Source organism: Tympanuchus pallidicinctus, unplaced genomic scaffold (assembly GCF_026119805.1).
Source record: "Tympanuchus pallidicinctus isolate F22 unplaced genomic scaffold, pur_lepc_1.0 scaffold3, whole genome shotgun sequence".
Classification (NCBI taxonomy): domain Eukaryota; kingdom Metazoa; phylum Chordata; class Aves; order Galliformes; family Phasianidae; genus Tympanuchus; species Tympanuchus pallidicinctus.
Genome location: NW_026294747.1, coordinates 49,026,654 through 49,047,007, shown reverse-complemented (window position 1 = coordinate 49,047,007; position 20,354 = coordinate 49,026,654). Strand labels below are relative to the sequence as shown.

Sequence of the window (20,354 nt, the reverse complement as noted above, 5' to 3'; positions counted from 1 at the left end):
TAGCCTTGGAAGGACTCGCAGTTCTGAAATTCAAAGGGAATTTCACCCACCAATTACTCAAAATATTCTTCTCACACTCCACTTGTCTGAGAAGTGTAGTAGTTACCTTGGCTAAAGTACACGATAACAGAATGGAAAATTCAAGCTTAGCTCTGCTTTATATGGTCACTTACTTGAGAGGGAAGGCTGTCCCTTTTCCCCAGCATGAGAAGTAATGTGTTATTTACTCTTTGCACACTGACAAAATTGATCAACATGCAATACTGAGAGGCAGATTTGTTTTATACACATCCATTTAAATGTTAAGTTCTTTTGCCTTATTATTTAAACCCTTATATATGATGTATACTACTCAGCAAGTATGACAACAACCTTAATGCCCAAGCACATCTCATAGTAATTCTCTGGATCAAATACAATTCTGTAACAGATAGCAGAGCCGGTCATTTCAGCTGGATAATACTGATGCTAATCTATTCATGGATGAGAACAAATGATAGAAAATGATGTCTCAATACACTGAGAATGCATTTAAAGAAGATGCTGAAAGCTACTGGCTTTCAAAGATCAGCTCAAAAAGGGTTTATAATTAATTATAATATTGTAATCAAGAGAAGGGTCAAGAAAACAAAATAAAAGAATTAAGCCTTAAGAACCAGTTTGGAATCATTGTCACAACATTGAAGTGACTGTATCATTTCCTATGCATGAATCACAAGAATCAGAATTACTGATGCTTCCACAGGAAAATGATAACAAAGTTGGCATTCAAAGGATATCCTTTTCCTTCTGCAGCACTGCCAAGTACTTCAGTCCATTGTGCTTACACTTACTTGTATTTCGAGCTCCTTGCCCTGCAGTTTTGTCAACACTTTCCAGCTCAGTCACTCTATTCTGGAGGGATTCTACACTGCTCTTCATGCTGTCAGCCTCCTCCCAGTTCTGTCGGAAGGGACGGATTTCTTTGTCCAGTTCTTTCAGTTTCTCTGCTTGACTGTCTATCACTCGCTTTATGAAAAAGTAAGTTAGAGTTACAAGAAAAAACTCAAAATAACAAAAAGACATAACTCATGCAGAATACACAAAGATTGTGTATTCATTATAAGATGCATTTCCAATATAAACAAGTTTCACTTACAAAATATCGAAATAACAAAAAATTGGAGCACTATCAGAATTATCAACACAAATATTTCAAAGCAGGATTGTTAGAGTGCCTTTCTCTAAAGACTTTTTAAAAAAGCTTTTCAGTGCAAGACCAATATTCTAAATGCCTCTTTTTTTATTATTTATTACAGGCTGGTATTTGTTGGGTGTTTTAGAGTACTTAAGTAATATAGTATGGGCACAACTTACCATGGTGTGAATCAAGTGGCTGCTTGCGTGCATGCTTTTATCACTGGATAAAAGCAAATTAACTCACCCCTCAGGAAAGCCATCAGCACTCTTTCTCTCCACACAGAGTATGAATACATGCAGACACAGGCATTAGCAAACTACAAGCTCCTATCCATGTTATCCATGCCTAAGTCAGTTTGTGCCCATATCATTAGGAGTAAGAGCTCTACACAGCATAAGCAGAACTAGCACTGCTAACTCCCTTAATCACTTTTGAAATTCCCACCTTTCCTACATTCAATAAACCACACGTCCTGAAGGTGCTTGCTTACTGAGTTCATTAGTTGTTTTTGTGGTTTTTTGTTTGTTTTTAAGAAAACAAAATAAAAAAACAACTGATAAAACATTACAATGTTACAGATAATATATATATTATTTATATGTATTTATATATATAAAAAAGACTAGTATTCCAAAAACAGGAATATTGCAAGCACCTCAGTATATTTTAAGGGACAAAATACTCCCCCCAGTCTACCTCAAATCTGACATAAGAAATACAGAGTATTTAATCTCATCACGGCTAATTTTGACTAGCAGGAATTTTAGCCAGAACCCCATAGTCAGTTATAAAGTTCAAATGGTAACAGAAATATTTGAGTCAAGAAACTACTTTTGCTACCACCTACAGTTAAATTCCAAGTCTAACTTTACAGTTGATTATTACACAGTGCCAACGTGTGCAAAAATTACTTTTCACTTCTTTAAAAAAATTATGTTTGAGTACAAAACGAGAAAAAAGGTTAGTTTGCATTTGCATTCTTGTTAACCATGTGGACTCTATGTTCCCCACTGATGGGGAACATCAGTGTTTTGCCTCACAAAACCTTCAATTCCCCTTTTAAACATTTGCTTTTTAATCATGTGGTTTCAGTTATATCAAAAGTCTGTAATGATTAATTGATGGCTGTCAATTTGACAAGCCAGCTAGCAAAATCATGTTCGTCTTGGAGTGTTCTATTCTGTTGTGACCCAAACCCACTAAGTAATCCAATATATTTCAAGTTAACCATTTATTTCTATGTTGATGTTTTAAAACAAGCTTTTATGTATATACATATATATAACTTGCAAAATTAGGACTTTGTCATGGAAAACTGTGTCCTGAATCTTAAATCAATGACTATGGTGCCATTAAACAGATCGAGCAACTTTCCTGGACATAATGATCATTAGCTACCAACAGTCACATCCTTTCTCTTGGACTTACAACCATCAGAAAATAAATTAGGAAACAGCTGTTTGCTATACATACAAAAGGAAACACTCAGTGGAATGGCATGAATGAACACCTTGAGACCAGAGCCACAGGACTTAGTCATTAGTTCACAGTTAACAAGCAGAAATAAATGCAAGATGTGTAAGTCTGATGTTTTCCCTGTACTCACACAACCCATGAACTCTCCAAGGCAAGGACATGCTTAAGGATTTATACAGTGCCTCACACAGAGATGCCCTCATTTCTGACTGGGCGCTCTTAACATTAACACAGTACTAAACAAAATAAATAAACAAATTCTTTGACAAACTGGGAAAGTTTCAAAGGTGCTGAAGAGTTGTAAGCTCTTTTCCTTGGAGGAGAATGTTTTTCAGAAGCTGCCACCAGGGACCAACTTCTCTCCATCAACACGTGCGCAATGTTCTGCCTTTGTAAATGTACAACCAATGTGCAGTTTAAGCTTCTGGTTGACATGGGTAGCCTTTTATCTCCTCCACCTCTTCATGTAAACTCAAAAGATACAGAATAATTACAAATAGGCTTGTATTCCATGTTTGTTTTTAAAGCAGAGGGATCTCTATCATTTTACCCAATAGGGACACAGTCTCCCTCATGCTAGGAGATACTGATGTATTAATCTGAATTTAATGCAGAAGTGGAGAATTTCACTCTCTCTAATTATGCCACTAGAAAGCACACAGATGTCTCACACTGTACTCATAAATTTTCAAGTAGATATCAATTTTCCGAGCGAACTTTTTATTTCTGCAACTGACCTCTCCAGATCATTAATCCAGAGTAATATCCCTGAAAAACCTATTCAGGGTTCTTCCGGATATTGATTTTTCATCTAGGTTTTTTGGTTTGTATTTTTAATATATTATTTCAGAATTTTAGCATCGTTATTTATTAAAAGAATTCAGCAAATTGCATGAGGAAATCTGAAGAAAACCATATTTGCAGTTCTCTCTCAGATGTTCCTAATGGACACAAGTGATAGAGCAAAACTGAATGGCAAAAGAACACACCAGGAAAGGAGTAACAATTACAACTTTGACTGGAGGAACAAACTGTGCATCTTTGAAGAAACGTACTCCCTATTACATGATTTTATATTCATAAGATTGTTATGCCTTTTGTCTTACATGTTTCATGCCCACACTCAGCTTAAGGCTTGGCTTACTATTGTGATTTCATATGCTCATAAAAATGACTAGATACTGGATGTGAAAGCTGCTTTCCACAAAATAACAGCTGATCACATGCCCTCTCTTGGTGAAGCTACTGGAACCAGCAATCGGTCAGCAAGAATCATGAAAAACTACATTGTGCCTTCTTTATTTTACTTCTTGTCAGTGGCTATTGAGACAGCAAATGTCAGGCTTACAAATTAACTTACCTCCAGGCAGATTCAATAGGCAATATCAATACATACATGGATTAGCTTCCCAGTGTCAGAATAAAAAACTGTAAGCATGCAGCCAGATCCCAAACTATCATCAAACCAAGCAACAATGACTAAGGCAGGCTAGACTGGTTACTATGTGAGCAGAACACAGCAAGATTAAGTGCTGTAAGGATTTCTCCCCACTGCTGCAGAACTTAAGCAGTAGTTTGGAGACTTAAGCCCTTCTTGACTATTGTAACACCTTTAGTTCAAATGCAAAGTGAACAGTAAGTGAAGGAAATACTTTCATTTAATTTCCTTTAAAGCAGATGCTAAAACATATCTGATATTGTGGCAGAAGACATACTAGGGTAATGTGTAGGCAATACCTTCACAGAAGCTTGTTAAATATCTCCTGAGGTTTCCCTAGCTGCAGTCCACATTATGGACATTAACAATTTCCCAGTATTCGAGTTCCAAGCTAGGTCTGCAAAGTATGTCAGCTTGGACCAAGCATCATGCTTGTGCATCCAGAGCACTTCTACTTTAACGCTGGTTTGTGGCCAGGTGATTCAGACCACAGAAAAAGAAGCTCACACCTACTGGCAAAGGAATATATGGACATATTTTCCTCAGAAAGCTCAAAGGATAACAAAAATACTAATTTTTATAAAGTGTATTAAAATGCATTGTGCTAGGTTGGGAATAATTCGACATCAGATTGATTTCACTCTTAATTAGTAGCTTTTAAAATACCAAAAAAAAAAAAAGAGAAATATAGCTAAATGTATTAAGCATATGACAATTTTAAGATGCTGATCTTTTCCTCTAGTTTGACAGCAGTTATGATTGTTCTTCAGATAATATCTGTAACTTTGTTTTTATCATTCTCCTTTTTTAAATGGGGCTCTCCATTTTAACCCAGCCTAGGCAATTGCTGTGCTTTAGTGAAGTATCTTCTTCCAACAAACACAAGTCAGCTACTGACAAGAATAAAACAAAATCAGAAAAGCTTTACAATAAGCTAAACTCTGCCCCCTTTTACTTACAACACCTCACTTCACAAGTGTAAACGTACAGTACAGAAGCTACTACCATTTCTGCTTTAATGGGGAGATTCTAAATTTCTTACCTGTAAATGAAGTATTTTAGATTCATTATTCCGTAGCATTTCCTTCTGTCTTTCAATTTCTATTTCAAAGCTACAAATCTGATTATGTAAAGTTTGTATACTCTTGTTCTTTTCCAAACTTTCATTCTGGAGCAAGGCCACCTGGAAAAAATTCTACAATTACTCCTGCCAGAGTTTATTAAAAATACCTATAACTTCATTTGTTGTAAACTACCTTACATCCATGAAAGAAATGAGATCCTAAGGAAACCTCTCTCTACGTGTTTAAAATAAATAAATGAACAAACAGAACAACAACAAAAAGTAAACAAAGATGAACAAAACTAGCTATTGGATAGCTACTTCTCCATTTCCACAGAGTGGTACTGATGCAATTTGGGATGATAAAAGCACAGATGGGATACAGAAACAGCAACAGAACTTATCCAAACATAATCTTATTTAGGTTGTAACCGTGTTGTGGAACTACGACTGCCTTGTAGTGCAACAACCACTGTTGACTTGGTTGTGGCTTGGAGTTTGGAAGAAACCACCTGAGCCCTGCACACACTGCTAATTAAGAAAGCATTCATCTTTCCCATCCATCCCTATCTATTCTGATCTGTAGAAATTTCAGTAAAAAATTGCCTGAATGGGATTGGTTTGGCTTCACAGAATGTCACGGTGATGAAAACTCCTGAGACAAGTGAATGCAGAAAGGATTCATGCATCTGAAGGAAAACCCAGTGTGTCTACTAGGAGAGCCAATAGCTACAGAGACAGACTGCAGATTATATTCTCTCTCTGTATTGACATTTTATGAATTCATTCATTAGTGACTCATTCTGATTTTAAAACATGAGCCTTGCTACAAGAATATCATATATTATATCTCCTTGGAGATGAAAGTAATACATTAAATATCTCTGTTACTGCAGATACACACTATTTTCTGCTCCATTCATTAATGTGGTTTGGAGAAGGGTAGTGATGGGTTGCTTCTATTATTTTTTTTAAATCTCATTTTCCCTAGGCAACACTAGTAAGCAACAAAAATGTAGAAAATAAACAACCCAAAATAACATTTGGATAACATTTGGACACATACTGATTAGTTCCACAGTTAGATCTTCATGTGGATAGGAAGCAGTACCATTCTTGACCCACTAAAATCTTCTGATAAACATTCCACATTAAGACCAATTACTTGGATGCTTCATGTTCTCAGGATCTAACTCCCTCAGCACATACATGGAAGTTTTTACCCCTGATGTGAACACCAATGTAAAATTTAACTGCCCTCTAATCAGACACCACAGGATTACTTCTGTCACTACATTCCTAGGCTCAAGAAACTATCTAATAAGTAATGTTGATCGCTATACTAGTCTAAAGTGGACAAAATAAGACTGTCAGAGTCCACATGCATTCAGCACATTCACTGAAAAGGGGTCCAGAAATAGAGAGATACCATATTTCATATTATGTGTTTATCTGCTTTCCAGTATAGCATAGCACATACGCATATAAACACACTAACTACAATTCCCATACGTGGAACTTTAGCAGAAGAGGTTCAAAAGAAACGAGACAAGGCTAATTTTGCCAGTACAGAGAGAGAAACAATCCTGAGGCTAAAGTAATGCATTCCTAGGTACTAAACAAAATTTCCAAGGGTAAGTGCAAATTTAAATTAGTAAGCCTGCCTCCCACATAGTTCTGATCTGCTGGGTTGCCACTTTAATTTTTACATCCTCCTTTTCCTCAATGATTCAGCGTTCTTTAGTCAATTGTGATCCTTACATTCCTCATCTCTCACTGTTTCCTCCCCAGGCCTCCCAGTCATCAGGCAGTTACACTCTGTGTCACCAGCTTTACATTTCCATTTGTGAACAAGTTATAGTATGTGGGCTTGTCTTGTGCTCAAATTTTCCACACACTTTTACAGAACATAAGAAAAACAGAATTATGTCTTGCAGTCTTTAATCATACAGAGCTGTCAATGCTAACTCAGTAATTGCAGTTTGGTGGTAATTTGCGAATAAAAAGTCTTTAATGCTAAGTAAATACAGTTTCCTAATTATATTTGGCATAATCTTTGGAATTTAGGGTAATTAAATTAAAAACAGGGTAATGGAAACATAGCATCCATTTATGAACTGCATCACCAACTGACTTCCTTTATTGTGCCGTATTTGCAATATCTCGAGGAAAAAGTGTGTTCTTATTCAGCAGTTTTCCAAATAAAGCCATTCTTTTGGTTATTGTTTACTAAAAAAGAATGGAAGAAATCCTCTTACACCACAAAGAACTGGATTAGGGTAGACAGGTCCCATTTTTAAGTCACACATTAAAAAACAAAGAAGAGTTTATACTGCATTTCCTTAAGACTGGGGACTGGGGACAAACTTAAGGGACGAAGGCAGAAAATTATATTAAAATCCAGAAAACCAATTGAAATTCATCTGTTTCCAGTGCCAAGAGCACAAAACCTGTGGGCCAAAGCCTGTCCCATCACAGTGACCAAAACACCAAGTTTTAATTTGTTCCACAACATTAAAAGGCTGGACGTTGTGTTGAGGGACATGGTTTAGTGGGAGCTATTGGGAATAGGTGAACGGTTGGACTGGATGATCTTTTAGGTCTTTTCCAACCTTGGTGATTCTATGATTATGATCCAAGATTTTAAATCTGATCAGCTTTTAATTGCTTTTTGCTACTAACACTGTTCAAATGCCAAACTTATAACTCAGCACAACCTTTGCAGATCTGAAGACTTTCAGCTTGCATGCCCCCACGTCACTGTTGGGGACATATCTCAATGTGGTGGTGACTGGGATTGGGCAATTTCTTCTTCCCCCGCCATATGTATCACAGTGAATATCCCTAACAAAATACTGACCCTCAGAAAGGGTCAAGATTTCAACAGGGCTGAAATTTCTGTGATATTCACCAGCCAAGCTAACTTTGGGCTGTCTTTCTTCAGTGCAATTTTCAATTTTCAATTTTTTTTCTCAAGGAGAACAATGAAGTTACAAATCATTTTAGTACTCTTCACTAGAAAACTCACAGATATATGATATGTGGTTATTCTGGTAAGTTGGCACTGTCTTGGGATTTCCAGTGATTCAATTCTTTATTATGAATAGGAAGAAGTCTACAAAGCAGGAAGTGAAAAAGTACAAAAAAAAAAAAAAAAGAAAAAGAAAAAAAGAAGAACAACAAAAAACCCCACAATGATAAGTAAACTGAAAATCTTTTGGTTTGTTTGAAAAAGAAGACATTAACAACTATAGTAAAGCGTATACAGTCTTAGCTGTAGAAGAGATCAAACTGCTGGGCACTTTTTTAAATGCTGAAGCACCTCTCAAGACAAAAGGCAAAAACCAACCTATTCTGGAAGTCACAGGGAACACTTTCCTTTTTTTTTTTTAATTTTTTTTTTTTTTTCCTCCAAGGATGTAAAACAAGTGGTGTAATTTTAATCAAACTAAGGGAAAAAAGAACTAAAGATATGAATTTGTATCTGATAAAACTAAACCTCATGTAGTTCCTATATTTAAAAAAAAAAGCTCGAGTGCAAAAGCAAACTGAAGCATTGATATTGATCAAACTAAAATTTACTGATGCAGTAAAAATTGTATGTGAAAAAAAAGTACATTAGACCTCTCCCAAGCTCAACAATTTCCTTATGGGACTTCAGAATAAAAAGCAGACCATGCACTAATATACCAGGGATAGAATTACATTTCACTGTTTCTGTTAACTTCTGCTTTAAAACTATACGTTCTGTGGCTGCAGGGTCCTGTTGGAAACTCTTACATGAGAGATCACTGTCTTAGACCAAGAGCAGAATGCACTTTCTAGACAAAGCTTGCTGAATCCCTGTTTGCAGTCTGCTGCAAGATATCAGAAGTCAGAAACCACATATACACAATGGCCACTGAGCTAACACTGGAATCATTATTCTCATTTAAATCACGAGAGAAACCTCAAGGCCTTCTGATTCTTGTGCCTGCAATTGCAGGAGGGTTCTAGTAATTCTGGGATCCCTACCACCACCGTAGAGAGAAAAAAATAACAAAAATAAAAAGCATTATTTTAATGGTTATGTATACCATTAACCTTTTTAAAAAATGTAAGAAACCAGTGACTTCTTCTGAAATTCTCTATTTTAATATCAAAGATGTAATCATCTGCTCTCCAAATCAACTTTAATTCATTTAAACTATTAACAAGATCAGAGCTATTACTGGTGGGATTTCCAGCAATTTCCAAATACCCTACATTCTAAAAACAAGTAATGCCAAAAAGATGCACTACAGTGAAAACTTCACTCTGATCCAGCACTAAAGCAGAAACTGTCATGGCAAGATTCACAGTAATTTAACTGAGCTACAATGATTTAATTAACCTTTGCAGGTCATTAAGTTTGGAGAGCAAGTGCAAAAACAAATGAAATAAACAACTGCTTTATTACCTGGTATTTCTGATAATGTAATTCCTTGAAAATACTGAGGTAGCAGAAATACAGCTCATAGTACTGCCATATCTTTCTGAACCCTCTCTTTTGAAGGAGATAGCTCAGGGAGGAAATTTAATATTGGACAGTTTATCTATGTGAACAGAGTGTTTTAATTACTAAGATAGCAATGAGGAAAATTGTATATGGAGTTGCAAAGCCAAGGTTCTCATAGCATTTTATAATAACAAAGGTACAGTTATGCTATGTGGCTTGAATACTTTTGGAGTTTACTATTGCTTCAGCTGTGCTGTTGAACAGCTGTTAAACAGAAAAAGTGCTTCTTCTAGTACTTTTATATGATTTAAAGAAATCAATGAAAATTAGAAGTGAGTAGAAGATATACCTTATTTTCTAGAGCATTGCTCCACTCTTTCAATAAGTTAACATGCTGCACTGCTGAGCTGGCTTCATGTGCTTTAATTTGTTGGTTTGTTCCCTGTGACAACAAAGAATTTATACATTTTAGCCAATTCCACTTCTTTTAAACCTACAAAGAAAGAGTACATCAAGACATCGAACCAACAGTACGTATTTTGGTTCACGGATGCATGTTGCAGAACAGTAGGGAGAAGGGAAATCTACTTGAGAATTTACAAAAGTCAGGAATACATTTAGTAGAGCAAGTGTTTTATACAACTGCCATATATCTCCATCCAATGAACTTGATATGTCAGAGACAATAAAGATGAACAAGATTTACAAAATAAATTGTATTTCAGTCTTCTGCATAGTTTTACACTAAATAAAGCACAATAAAACTCTCGAGTCGTACAAAATCTAAAACGTCCAATTCCCCAAACCATAATTTAAACTCCTGTTGTATTTCATAAGCAGCTTCATAAGCACAAATTTCCCGTCAGTTGAGTATAAAACACAAATATTTAAGATAAATTTATCATCACTGGAAACTGCCAGCTTTACAAACTACTTTGAGAGATAGCACCATGACTACTTTGTCACCCTAAAACGATTGCTCTACGATATTCAGATGTGCTGCCTCTGCACAACCTATAAGTGCTGTTACAAATAATCACTATATAAAAAGTTTACAGAACACACATAGATCATATACAGAGTACATAAGATGCAGACCATATCATTTTATTTGTATTGTGTGGCATTACACCTACTTCGTTAAGTACTTTGCAACGCAGAGTATATTAGTTTTCATTGCAGTTAAGTTGCAAAGAGACCAAAAAGGTTCCAATGATCCTCAAGGTATGCACTCTATATAAAATACTAAAAATATATATGTGGATATATGTACATATATGCACACATATACATACATAAAATGAATGGCAATACATACGACATAACAGTGGGTAGGGTCATTGCACTGATCAGTTCTACCATTAAGAGCATTACTGTCAACACTGAAAATGATGAATGCTCATTATTTGAAAAAACTGGAAATACCTGCAGGAAGCAGTTTATGGAGAAGTGTTGCTACTTACAGCTCTTGTCTCTTTAAATTATTATGAACTAACAAATGAATGACACTATCTGATAAACTCAATTTTTTCCTGTCAGCAGTTTCTGAAATGTCCTTCATAATCCTTTCATGATACAAGATACATGGTATAGCGAGCAGAATATTTTAAGAGACTGGAATGCTAATACTGAAACTCAACCCCAGTGTTGGACTTCCTTTTGTTTTTTAAAATATTGCAGGGAGTGCCAGCATTAAAACGTTTTTTCTTTTAAACTAGATTTCATGCTATGTTTCAATTATACATGTATGTGCACACAGACATAGGAATGCACATTAGAAGAGATGTTTTATGTGGACTAATCTATGTTTAATTTTAATAAAAATATTAACACACAAATGAAAGAAAATATAACTGTACTTAACTCAAAAAAATAAATACTTCTATATAAACATATGAAGTTAGTAGGGTTTTTTTTTTGCTAAAGAACATAAGGTACCTGGCTATTATTCTGTTATGAAGTTCTTGAAATGTATAATCTCCCTGTTTCAACAAGATGTGCTTAACAAATGAACTCCCAAACCACTGCATGAAAGTGACGTTTTGGTTTTTTTTTTTAATATAGCTTATTTTTAAAATGAAAAAAACCCCATACATCTAGTACTTAATCACTCAGTGCAACTGGATGACTTTTTCTTAACCAAGATTAGAGAAGTCCAGAACTTTCATGTCAAAGAGTTAAGTTCTACTTGCAGATTTTCATCAATTGGGAAGTATAATTGTTATATACTGACCTGAAAAGTGCAGCCATAACGCTTAAAACTACAGGTACTTGGGGCATTAATACATTCTGACAAATGTGCATTCAACTGCAATAGGAAAAAAATGTGAGTTTTGGCAAAAGACGTTTGCATGATAATGCTCAAAACATAACGGGCACAGGTTATCAGGTTTGTAGTGTGCCAACTGCAGAACATACAATACACGTGTGTATATTTTCTCCAGTCTGACCTAAGGTGCAAATACTATATATACACATATGTAAACCACACGCACATGCCAATACAGTATACAGTGATACATTTAGTATACAGTGAAACTTCTACTAAAGACTATTTCAATAGGCAACCCAATTTAAAAAAAAAAAAAAAAAAAAAAAAAAAAAAGCAAACAAGACACTCTGCAATTATTTGCATGATTTCATTTGACTTTAAAGAATGATTAATCTTTTCTCGCCAAGTGATTCTTACTGGTGTTCTGGGTAAGTCTTAAGATCAGTTTCACTGTAGCAAAGTACATCTTTTCTATTCTAATTTCATGAGGAACCAGATTTTCAAAACAGAACATGCAATTCTCAGTGCCAAAATTTAACAGTTAAATTACACAAAAAAAAGACTAAACAAGCACTGCATGAAACAGACAAAGAGCTTTGTAATAAGTACAGTTAAACAACTTCTAAAAATGCAGTATAAGGGATTTAAAACGATTAGTAAAATGCCTGCATTTTTCAGATTGAGATTTATTCCAGTATTCTTTTTATTATGATGAACACATCCACTTTTCATTTTCAAATAAACCAATTCACAGAAGCATATACATATATACAGACAGCAGCCATCGCAGCACAGAGGGCAGCAGCTGGATGCAAACTGCCCAAAAGTTGGAGCAAAGAGCCATTTTGGAAACAATAGAACAACAAAGCCTCTCTTCAAAAAGAGAATCTGCAGTTTGTATTTCCCACAAAGCAGACAGGAGCTAGAATCTAGCTCCTTAGCTGGCATCGCTCTCTCGGCTTTCAGGACCTCACATGAAATTCCCACACAGTAAGTCCCATATGCCCCAGCTCATCCACCTTCAAGGAAAGAAGGGGTGAACCCATTCTGCTTTGAACATTTAGGTCTGGAACGCACAGGACAGAGTTTGCAATCTAATACCAAGATGTAGCCAGTCACTCATCTCTGACGCACGCCTATATGATCTAAACACTATCCGTAGAAAGCCATGGTAGAGTTTCAAAAGAAACACATGGTTCAGAAAAAAATCAGACCAAATGAGACGTGGTAAAAAGGCTTTACTAGAATGCCACATTTTTAACTTCGCCAAACTAGAAGTCTGCCAAAGAGTCACAAATTGAACATGAAAAATTGCCATTTATTCTACAGTAAGATATTCACTTTTTGTGCACTATGGGATTTTCTCAAACTGTTAGGCAGGCATTTTCCCATTTTCGGCATTAGAGTCTTTGTCCCTAACCATGCAGCTATGTATATAAACAGTACCAGAAAAGAATTAAGCAACAAGTAACAACAGATGATGCAAGGCATGCCAACTGTTTAAAACTCTAATTCTACCAATGATTTCAGAACTTATTTTTGGCTATATGTGCACAGAAGTGTAATTTGTGTGGTGTACTGATCCAGGCTTTAATGAGACTTCTTTTTTTTTTTTTTTTTTCAGTCCTGTACACCTTTTTGCAATGTTCACTGCTCAAATAGAGATTTAACAATATTCCTAAGTCCTCCAGAACTGGGATATAAACTGAGGAGCATTCAACAAAGAAAGTCCCTGATAAAACTGACCCAGAATATATACTTTCTCTTTTCATGGCAGCTTATTTTCAATTAATAGGTACAGAACCTATCATACATATTATATTTCGTTATTCAGGGGAAAAAGACTGCCCCTATGTTTGGGAAGTGCCTTGTGCTCCTTGGGTATTGTGATATGATTAACAATTTACAAGTATAACCAGAAAAAAGGAAAAAAAAAAAAAAAAAGAAGAATCTAACTGAGGAAGCAAGTATAATTGGAAAGAGGAATGTTCATCCTCAGATCAGAAACTCATCTTTCCTTAAATGAGGTTTACAGAGTGCTGAAAACTTAAATAAGCTCTTCCCATCCTAAGCAAGCTCTTTTTTGAGGAAAAAAAATAACATTTATCAACTCTGACAGAAGCTACGTATAAACAAGAACATGGCTCTGTTCAAAGATGCATGCTTCTTTTTGTTTTGCAGTGATGCATAGAGTGGATTAAGTTTCTACATATTAATAAGTTTCTACATGCTAAGAGAAATGTTAATGCATTTTTGCATGTGGTTGTAGGAGTGTTGTATTACCCTCTATGTTACACTAATTCCCCAAGTGTCAGTTATTTTTTCCCCAAATTTAATAATCTTAACCTTATTTTTTTTTTCCATGAAATAATTCATATTAGCAATTCACTTACATTTTTCTAGTCTTTACTAACTCTTGTCAACATGCACTAAAATTTCACTCACTCATTCTATTTTAATACCCTTGCTACCACTGCCCCAAGATGCTGCTCTACTGTGATCAACAAATGCTTTACATTGGGGTAGGGATGTTAAAAAAGAAAGCAGGAAAGACATGCGCTGATCTTGGGCAAGCAAAGTTTATAATACAGACACAGAGCTAATAAATTATTTTTTTTTAAATCATTTTTTAATAAATCATTCAAGATACTTGAGTGTTATCACACTTAACTGTGTGGTAGAAAAAGCTTTTCTTTAGATCTCACATTTTAATAAAGGAAATGGCTTCTGGCAAAATTCTTGCGAGATCTTACTAAAAAAAAAAGCATTCCATTTTTCAGCACAACACTGGGCAAGACTTCTTACCTCGCTCCTCATGAGTGTTTTAACACTGCATTTATGAGGACATGAAACCATGACACACGGGCAGTCTGTATCTTCATGTTTCTACAGAGAAAAAAAGCAAACAAACCACAGATCAACTCATACTCTGTAAGGAATGAGGACTTAGCTGCAAAGAAAAGTATCCTACAGTAATTCAAAAACAGGTTTTTTTCAGTGTTTATCCCAATTGTGTAGAGAGTTACAGAACTGCAATGCTGAAACATCCATTTTTGCTTTTGATAATATAATTAACATTAAAACAAGAATTTTCTTATTTTTCCTATGGAGAGGAAATCCACTTGTTTCATCTCTTATTATATTTTTACTCAAAAACAATGTGACTTTATTAAAGTCAGGCTTTCTTCCTCAAGAATTACTCACAAAAATGGTCAGCTTTGACAGTGATCAGAACTACAGCAGATATCCATTTAGTAAGAGTACACAGCACACGGAAAAGCTCTTCATAAATATTTCTTTTACATTCAGATAACCTTTTCTTCATACATATGGATACTACCCTTCCAATACTTTTCTAAATTTTATTCCCAAATATCTGATACCAACTCTCACTGCTACAAACTCAAAGTTCAAAGGTACGTTGAAATTCATCATACTGCTAGACAGGCATTTTCATCTGAACCTACACAGATTCTTTAGTATAGCTGTCAAACCCTATCACCATTCAGAGGGAAGAAAACCAGACCTAATCTAATTGAATTTACATATCTCCTCAGTTTTTCTCAGCAAAATGAAAATCTGGAAAAAAATAATTGTTTCATGTCAAGGAAATGTCCCATTCAACTTGAAACAAACCGTTTCATATCTAGTGCTTAAGAAAAAAAAGCAAAGGAACTGAAGATTTAGATTTATAAGCACGCTTGAAACAGAAGCACACGTAGCATGCCATTTTTGCCTAATAGCAATGTTTATCTTTGAAATAAAATCAAGAAGTAGAGGAGACCAAAGTTCAGAGATGTGAAAGGTCTTGGTTCAAGTCTCCGCCAAATCTGTGAGCATCTGAGAACGTATTCCAACTCACTTTAAAAAAAAAATAAAAAATCCAAACATACCAAACATGCCATTCTGGAGCATGTCTATCTTGCAACCCCTCTGATAAACAAGAAAGATCAAGTAGTTTCTCAACTAGACAGATGGGATAGCCTCTTAAAGTGTGGCAGGAGGTTCAGTTCCTCCCTGCCAGTACACAGTCACCTGAACAGAGGCAGTGCTAGCACAGATGGAAAAGACCTCCTCAGAGCAACAGTACTCTGATGGTAAGAAGCAGGGACACATCTGGCTCCAGCATAGCAACAAAGGAGCAATGTGACAAGGCCACATGTCTTCCCTAGTGGCTGGATCAGTCAGTTCAGCTATATTTCAGATTAGTGAACAACTGAAATTCAGATTGCCTTGGCAGGAACAGAGCAGTAGTGAAGACCCAAGGCAACAAGAAATATCGTCCTTCTAGATCTATATCTTAACGCTATTATCTAACCATGAATTTTATAGAAGCACTTTCAAGTAATAGAACATAGAAAAACATATGTCAGAATGATTTCAAGCTACTGGTTTGTTTTATAGTGCAGCAGCTTTGTCTGCCAGAAATTATAGGAAGAAAAATTTTACATATGGTTTAAACAAGAGAAATTAATAAGTTAAGTCTCCTAACAACAGTGCAGGCTAGACAAATGCCATTGAAAGAAAGGAAGGGAAAAAAAAAAAAAGAAAGGAAAAAAGGGGGTGACCTAACATTGTTAACTAAAGAGTCTGCATTCAACAATGGGGATTTCCTACCCTACAGGTCATGGGATTCTATGAAGTACTCTGGTAAAATTATTTTTGTTTCCATTTGCATACCTTTTTTCTCAGTACCCTCCCTCTATCTCCATTTTCAATTCAAGTCACTGAGGCCTGTTTCAGTCATTATTACAATTAAAAAAAAAATTTAGGCTACTGAAGCTAGAGATGAACTCAACCTCTGGGTGACAAATCTCAAATCAAAAGGAGCCTGTCACTCAAATGTTCGGTCTCATTAAGCTTCTAATTCTCATGACTGCAGTACAATGAGATAAAAAAATAAAACCATTAGCATTTCTCTAGTATCTGAATTTTTAAAAATCTAGGTCAATAAATAAATAAAAATGATAGATTTCTGAAAGTAAATAGAGTTTTATGTTCCTCAAAAGGTATAGACGATTTCAGACTCAAAAACATACCTGTAGATACTGCATTGCCCCTATATTAGTAAATTGACTGCAAGAAACCCATGAGCATGTTGGTTACATATGGAAAACCAGCTGTACAATACATATCTAATATTGACTGTTTTTGTCTACTAAGATAGAAGATATTTTTAAACATCTTTCTTTGTCTATTATCAATTCCTCACCAAAAGAAAAATCTGAGACAATAGCATTCATAATCTAACTACAGTTTCACCTTTGCATATGCAAGAATAAACAGTGTAAATAATTTTCTCCAAATATATACATTTTTACATTTCTGCCAACTAATGGTGAGTAATTGCACAATTACTAATGTACCAAACCTTGCAAGTATATACTCAAATAATATGAAGGCAGATGTACTTCCAAAACTCAGTAAGAGTCATAGAATCATTTGAGTTGGAAGGGTCCTTTAAAGGCCGTGCAGTCCAACCCCCTGCACTGAACAGGGACACCCACAGCTCCACCAGGTGCTCAGAGCCCCATCCAGCCTGACCTTGAATGTCTCCAGGGATGGGGCATCCACTGCCTCTCTGGGCAACCTGTGCCAGTGCCTCACCACTCTTACTGTAAAAAAAATTTCTTCCTTATACGAAATCTAAATCTCCCCTCTTTCAGTTTAAAATCATTTCTCTCTGTGCTATCACAACAGACCCCACTACAAAGCCTGTCCCTTTCTTTCTTACAGCCCCTCATTAGATACCTAGGCTGCTATCAGATCTCCCCAGAATATTTTTTTCTGAACAGCCTTAGCTCACTCTGCCTGTTCTCACAAGGGAAGTACTCCATCCCTTGGGTACATATGCTTTTCAGTAACAACACCTCTGAGTAAAGAGGCTTCTCATGATGGCAGTACTTTACTTAAAAACACACAAGAATACAAGTGAGAATGATCACTCTTGGTCAAACTATAAAAGCTACATAAATGTAAAATAATCACTGAAATGTAAGGGAGTAAGAGAGATGCAGCATAATACAGTAAAATGGGAAATATGCAAACAGCTTATAACTACACGTGATGTAAGTACGGTTCTCACTGTCTGCACTGTATTCACACCATGCTGCTTATCAGACAACCTACTCAGAACAGCAGGAAGCCAGTCTAGGCCTGTCATGTACTGCTACTATCAGGCTAATGCATTTTGTTATCACATTGTTGTCTTCTTTCCTTTAACAGCTCACAGAGTACCAAAGAAGTAGACAAAATGACATTATTTCTCTAGTCAATTGCTATGCTTATGCTTTTCCAGTGTAATATTTAATTGTTGATGGGAGTTGCATTTATGATGTCCATTTAAGCAAAACAGAAAAGCAAAACAAGGAGTTACTTCAGAATTAACGGATTTGGATTTATTATTAACTGTAGCATCTGAATATCAGAAAAACAAAGAAAACATCTCCTAGCCAGTGCAGTAGCTGCTGCCTCCACTGGAGGGAAAAAATAATAAAAAAAAAAAAGCAAGTCTACTTTCTGTTTTGACTTAGGACCATCTGAGAAGACAATACTCTATTGGCAACTAAGCAGAAGCACAAGAAGAGTTACTATTCTGAATTAACATACAGAATCTTATTCTTCATACAAGAAAATACTGCACCTGCAACATAATCATTGGGACTTGGCTTTTACAGTATTTACAAGTTGTCTCCCGGTATTTACAGGTCTTCTCTACATGGTCTGGCAAATCTTTTCTCAGTATTTTTTCTTTACAATCAGCACGAGGACACGCAAGTTCTTCAAACTGACAATCAGTTTTCAAATGCATCTGAAAGATGAATAAAAATTAGTCAAGTCAACTAAGTTTTGTGCATCTCTTCTAACCTTTGAGGATGTCCCACACAAAATCAAATAAAGGTTAGAACCAAAGCCAGCAGTTACTTCATGCAGTATACTATGCAAAAGCAAATGGTTACAATCTTCTCACAATCACATTACTGACTTTACATTCCATTCACATACAATACAGTGAAATCTTCTCCAAAGATGTATATGACCAACTTTCATACTGTAAATATTCAAAATTCCACAGGCTATTTAAGAAAAACGTAAGCATTCTTTTTCAACATATATTATCTCATATAAATCTATATGCTACTCTAAGGCTATTTTTAAAATACCTGAACAGGTTCACTCAAAGCACGTTTAAGAACTCACATATTTCACTGCAGGCTACTGTGTAATTATCCCTTCTGACTCTTAAGTCACCGGGTTACTGCTGTGTTATGCCTTAATGAAACAAAGCTACAAACTTCTGGGCAAGTCAGGCAAAGCCAAAGGTTTGATATTTCCATGCAAAAATTATCACTTACACCAGAGAATTATCATTAATAGTAAAAAATAGAAATTAAAAACATCCCCCAAAATGTCACATTTTTAAAGTACACATTAGGATTCAAAACAATTCAATTCTGTTCCAACTGCATAAATCATTCAGATCAACCACTCATGTGGCACATCAAGACATTGGCCAGGGTTTTCATCGGTAAGATTTCTTCTCATTCTTTAACAAAATAAGGCAGCTTATGACTCTTAGATTACTTACCAGTAATTGACCCAAGGAAAGTTGTTCTTTGCAGCCCTTGTTTTCATTTCTGCAGTATATCTGAAGGGCAAGTAGTTCTCTCCTGCAACAATTATCCTTAAATACCTGGAAAAAATTAATTTAAAAATTAAAAATCAAAGGACACTCCACTTTAGAAACTTAAAAGCTCTCAAGAATATGAAAGTTCAAGGAAAGCAGAAATCATACAATGTAATGTCATCTAATTCTAGCCTTATGTGCAAAAAATAAAATGCTAAACATGCATATCACAGATTACTCCACTATGAAACAGACCAGTAAAAGAAGGTATTTGGACAGAAGCTCTAATAAAATAAAGGGTAAAGGTAGAAGAAAAGACTAAGATTTTTGTTATTTGCTTGCCTAAAATAGGCACAAGCTAGAACTCTCCAGGTTATCTGAGAGGCTAAAAGTAAGACAAAGTCCAAGCACAGCAGATAAGAGAAAAATGCAACAAGTCTAGTTTGTTCAAACACCTATTTTCACTTCAGCAGTAATATACAGTTATAGAAATTTCTTAAGGTCTTAGTTTGGAGGAGGTTGGTTAATTTCACTGACAAGTAAGTTTCAGCCATCTTTCCATTTTAGCATTTACAAGATTTTTCAGCCTTTCTACCTATAACAGAACAGCGAGAAATCAGAAGCAGATCACTCAGGGTCTTGGATTTTTCACCTTTTACAGATGATATCCCACAAATCCTCTGATTCAGAAACAACGTAATGGCACTATCAAGAGGTCCTGTTGCTAAGGGAGGAAACTGGGAAAGAGGACTGAACACTGTTACTGTTATTTATCAGTCCAAAATGAAGGAATAAGAACCTGCAGTTATTTGTAATTTCTT

The 20,354-nt window shown here is 35.5% G+C and overlaps 1 protein-coding gene across 9 annotated transcripts in view; it reads right to left on the bottom strand.

Moving 5' to 3' along the window:
• Positions 1 to 20,354, bottom strand: part of TRAF3 (TNF receptor associated factor 3) — a 68,907-nt gene that overhangs the window by 8,215 nt on the left and 40,338 nt on the right. For 7 of the 9 annotated variants that reach the window (XM_052693522.1, XM_052693518.1, XM_052693517.1 and 4 more), the window contains 7 exons: positions 19,495 to 19,599; positions 18,550 to 18,717; positions 14,712 to 14,792; positions 11,868 to 11,942; positions 9,984 to 10,076; positions 5,137 to 5,277; positions 834 to 1,008 (listed from right to left, as the gene is read on the bottom strand). In XM_052693522.1, the coding sequence (XP_052549482.1) occupies positions 834 to 1,008; positions 5,137 to 5,277; positions 9,984 to 10,076; positions 11,868 to 11,942; positions 14,712 to 14,792; positions 18,550 to 18,717; positions 19,495 to 19,599 (838 nt within the window). The remainder of the gene's footprint in view (positions 1 to 833; positions 1,009 to 5,136; positions 5,278 to 9,983; positions 10,077 to 11,867; positions 11,943 to 14,711; positions 14,793 to 18,549; positions 18,718 to 19,494; positions 19,600 to 20,354) is intronic. The other 2 variants (XM_052693525.1, XM_052693526.1) reach the window with 2 other exon arrangements.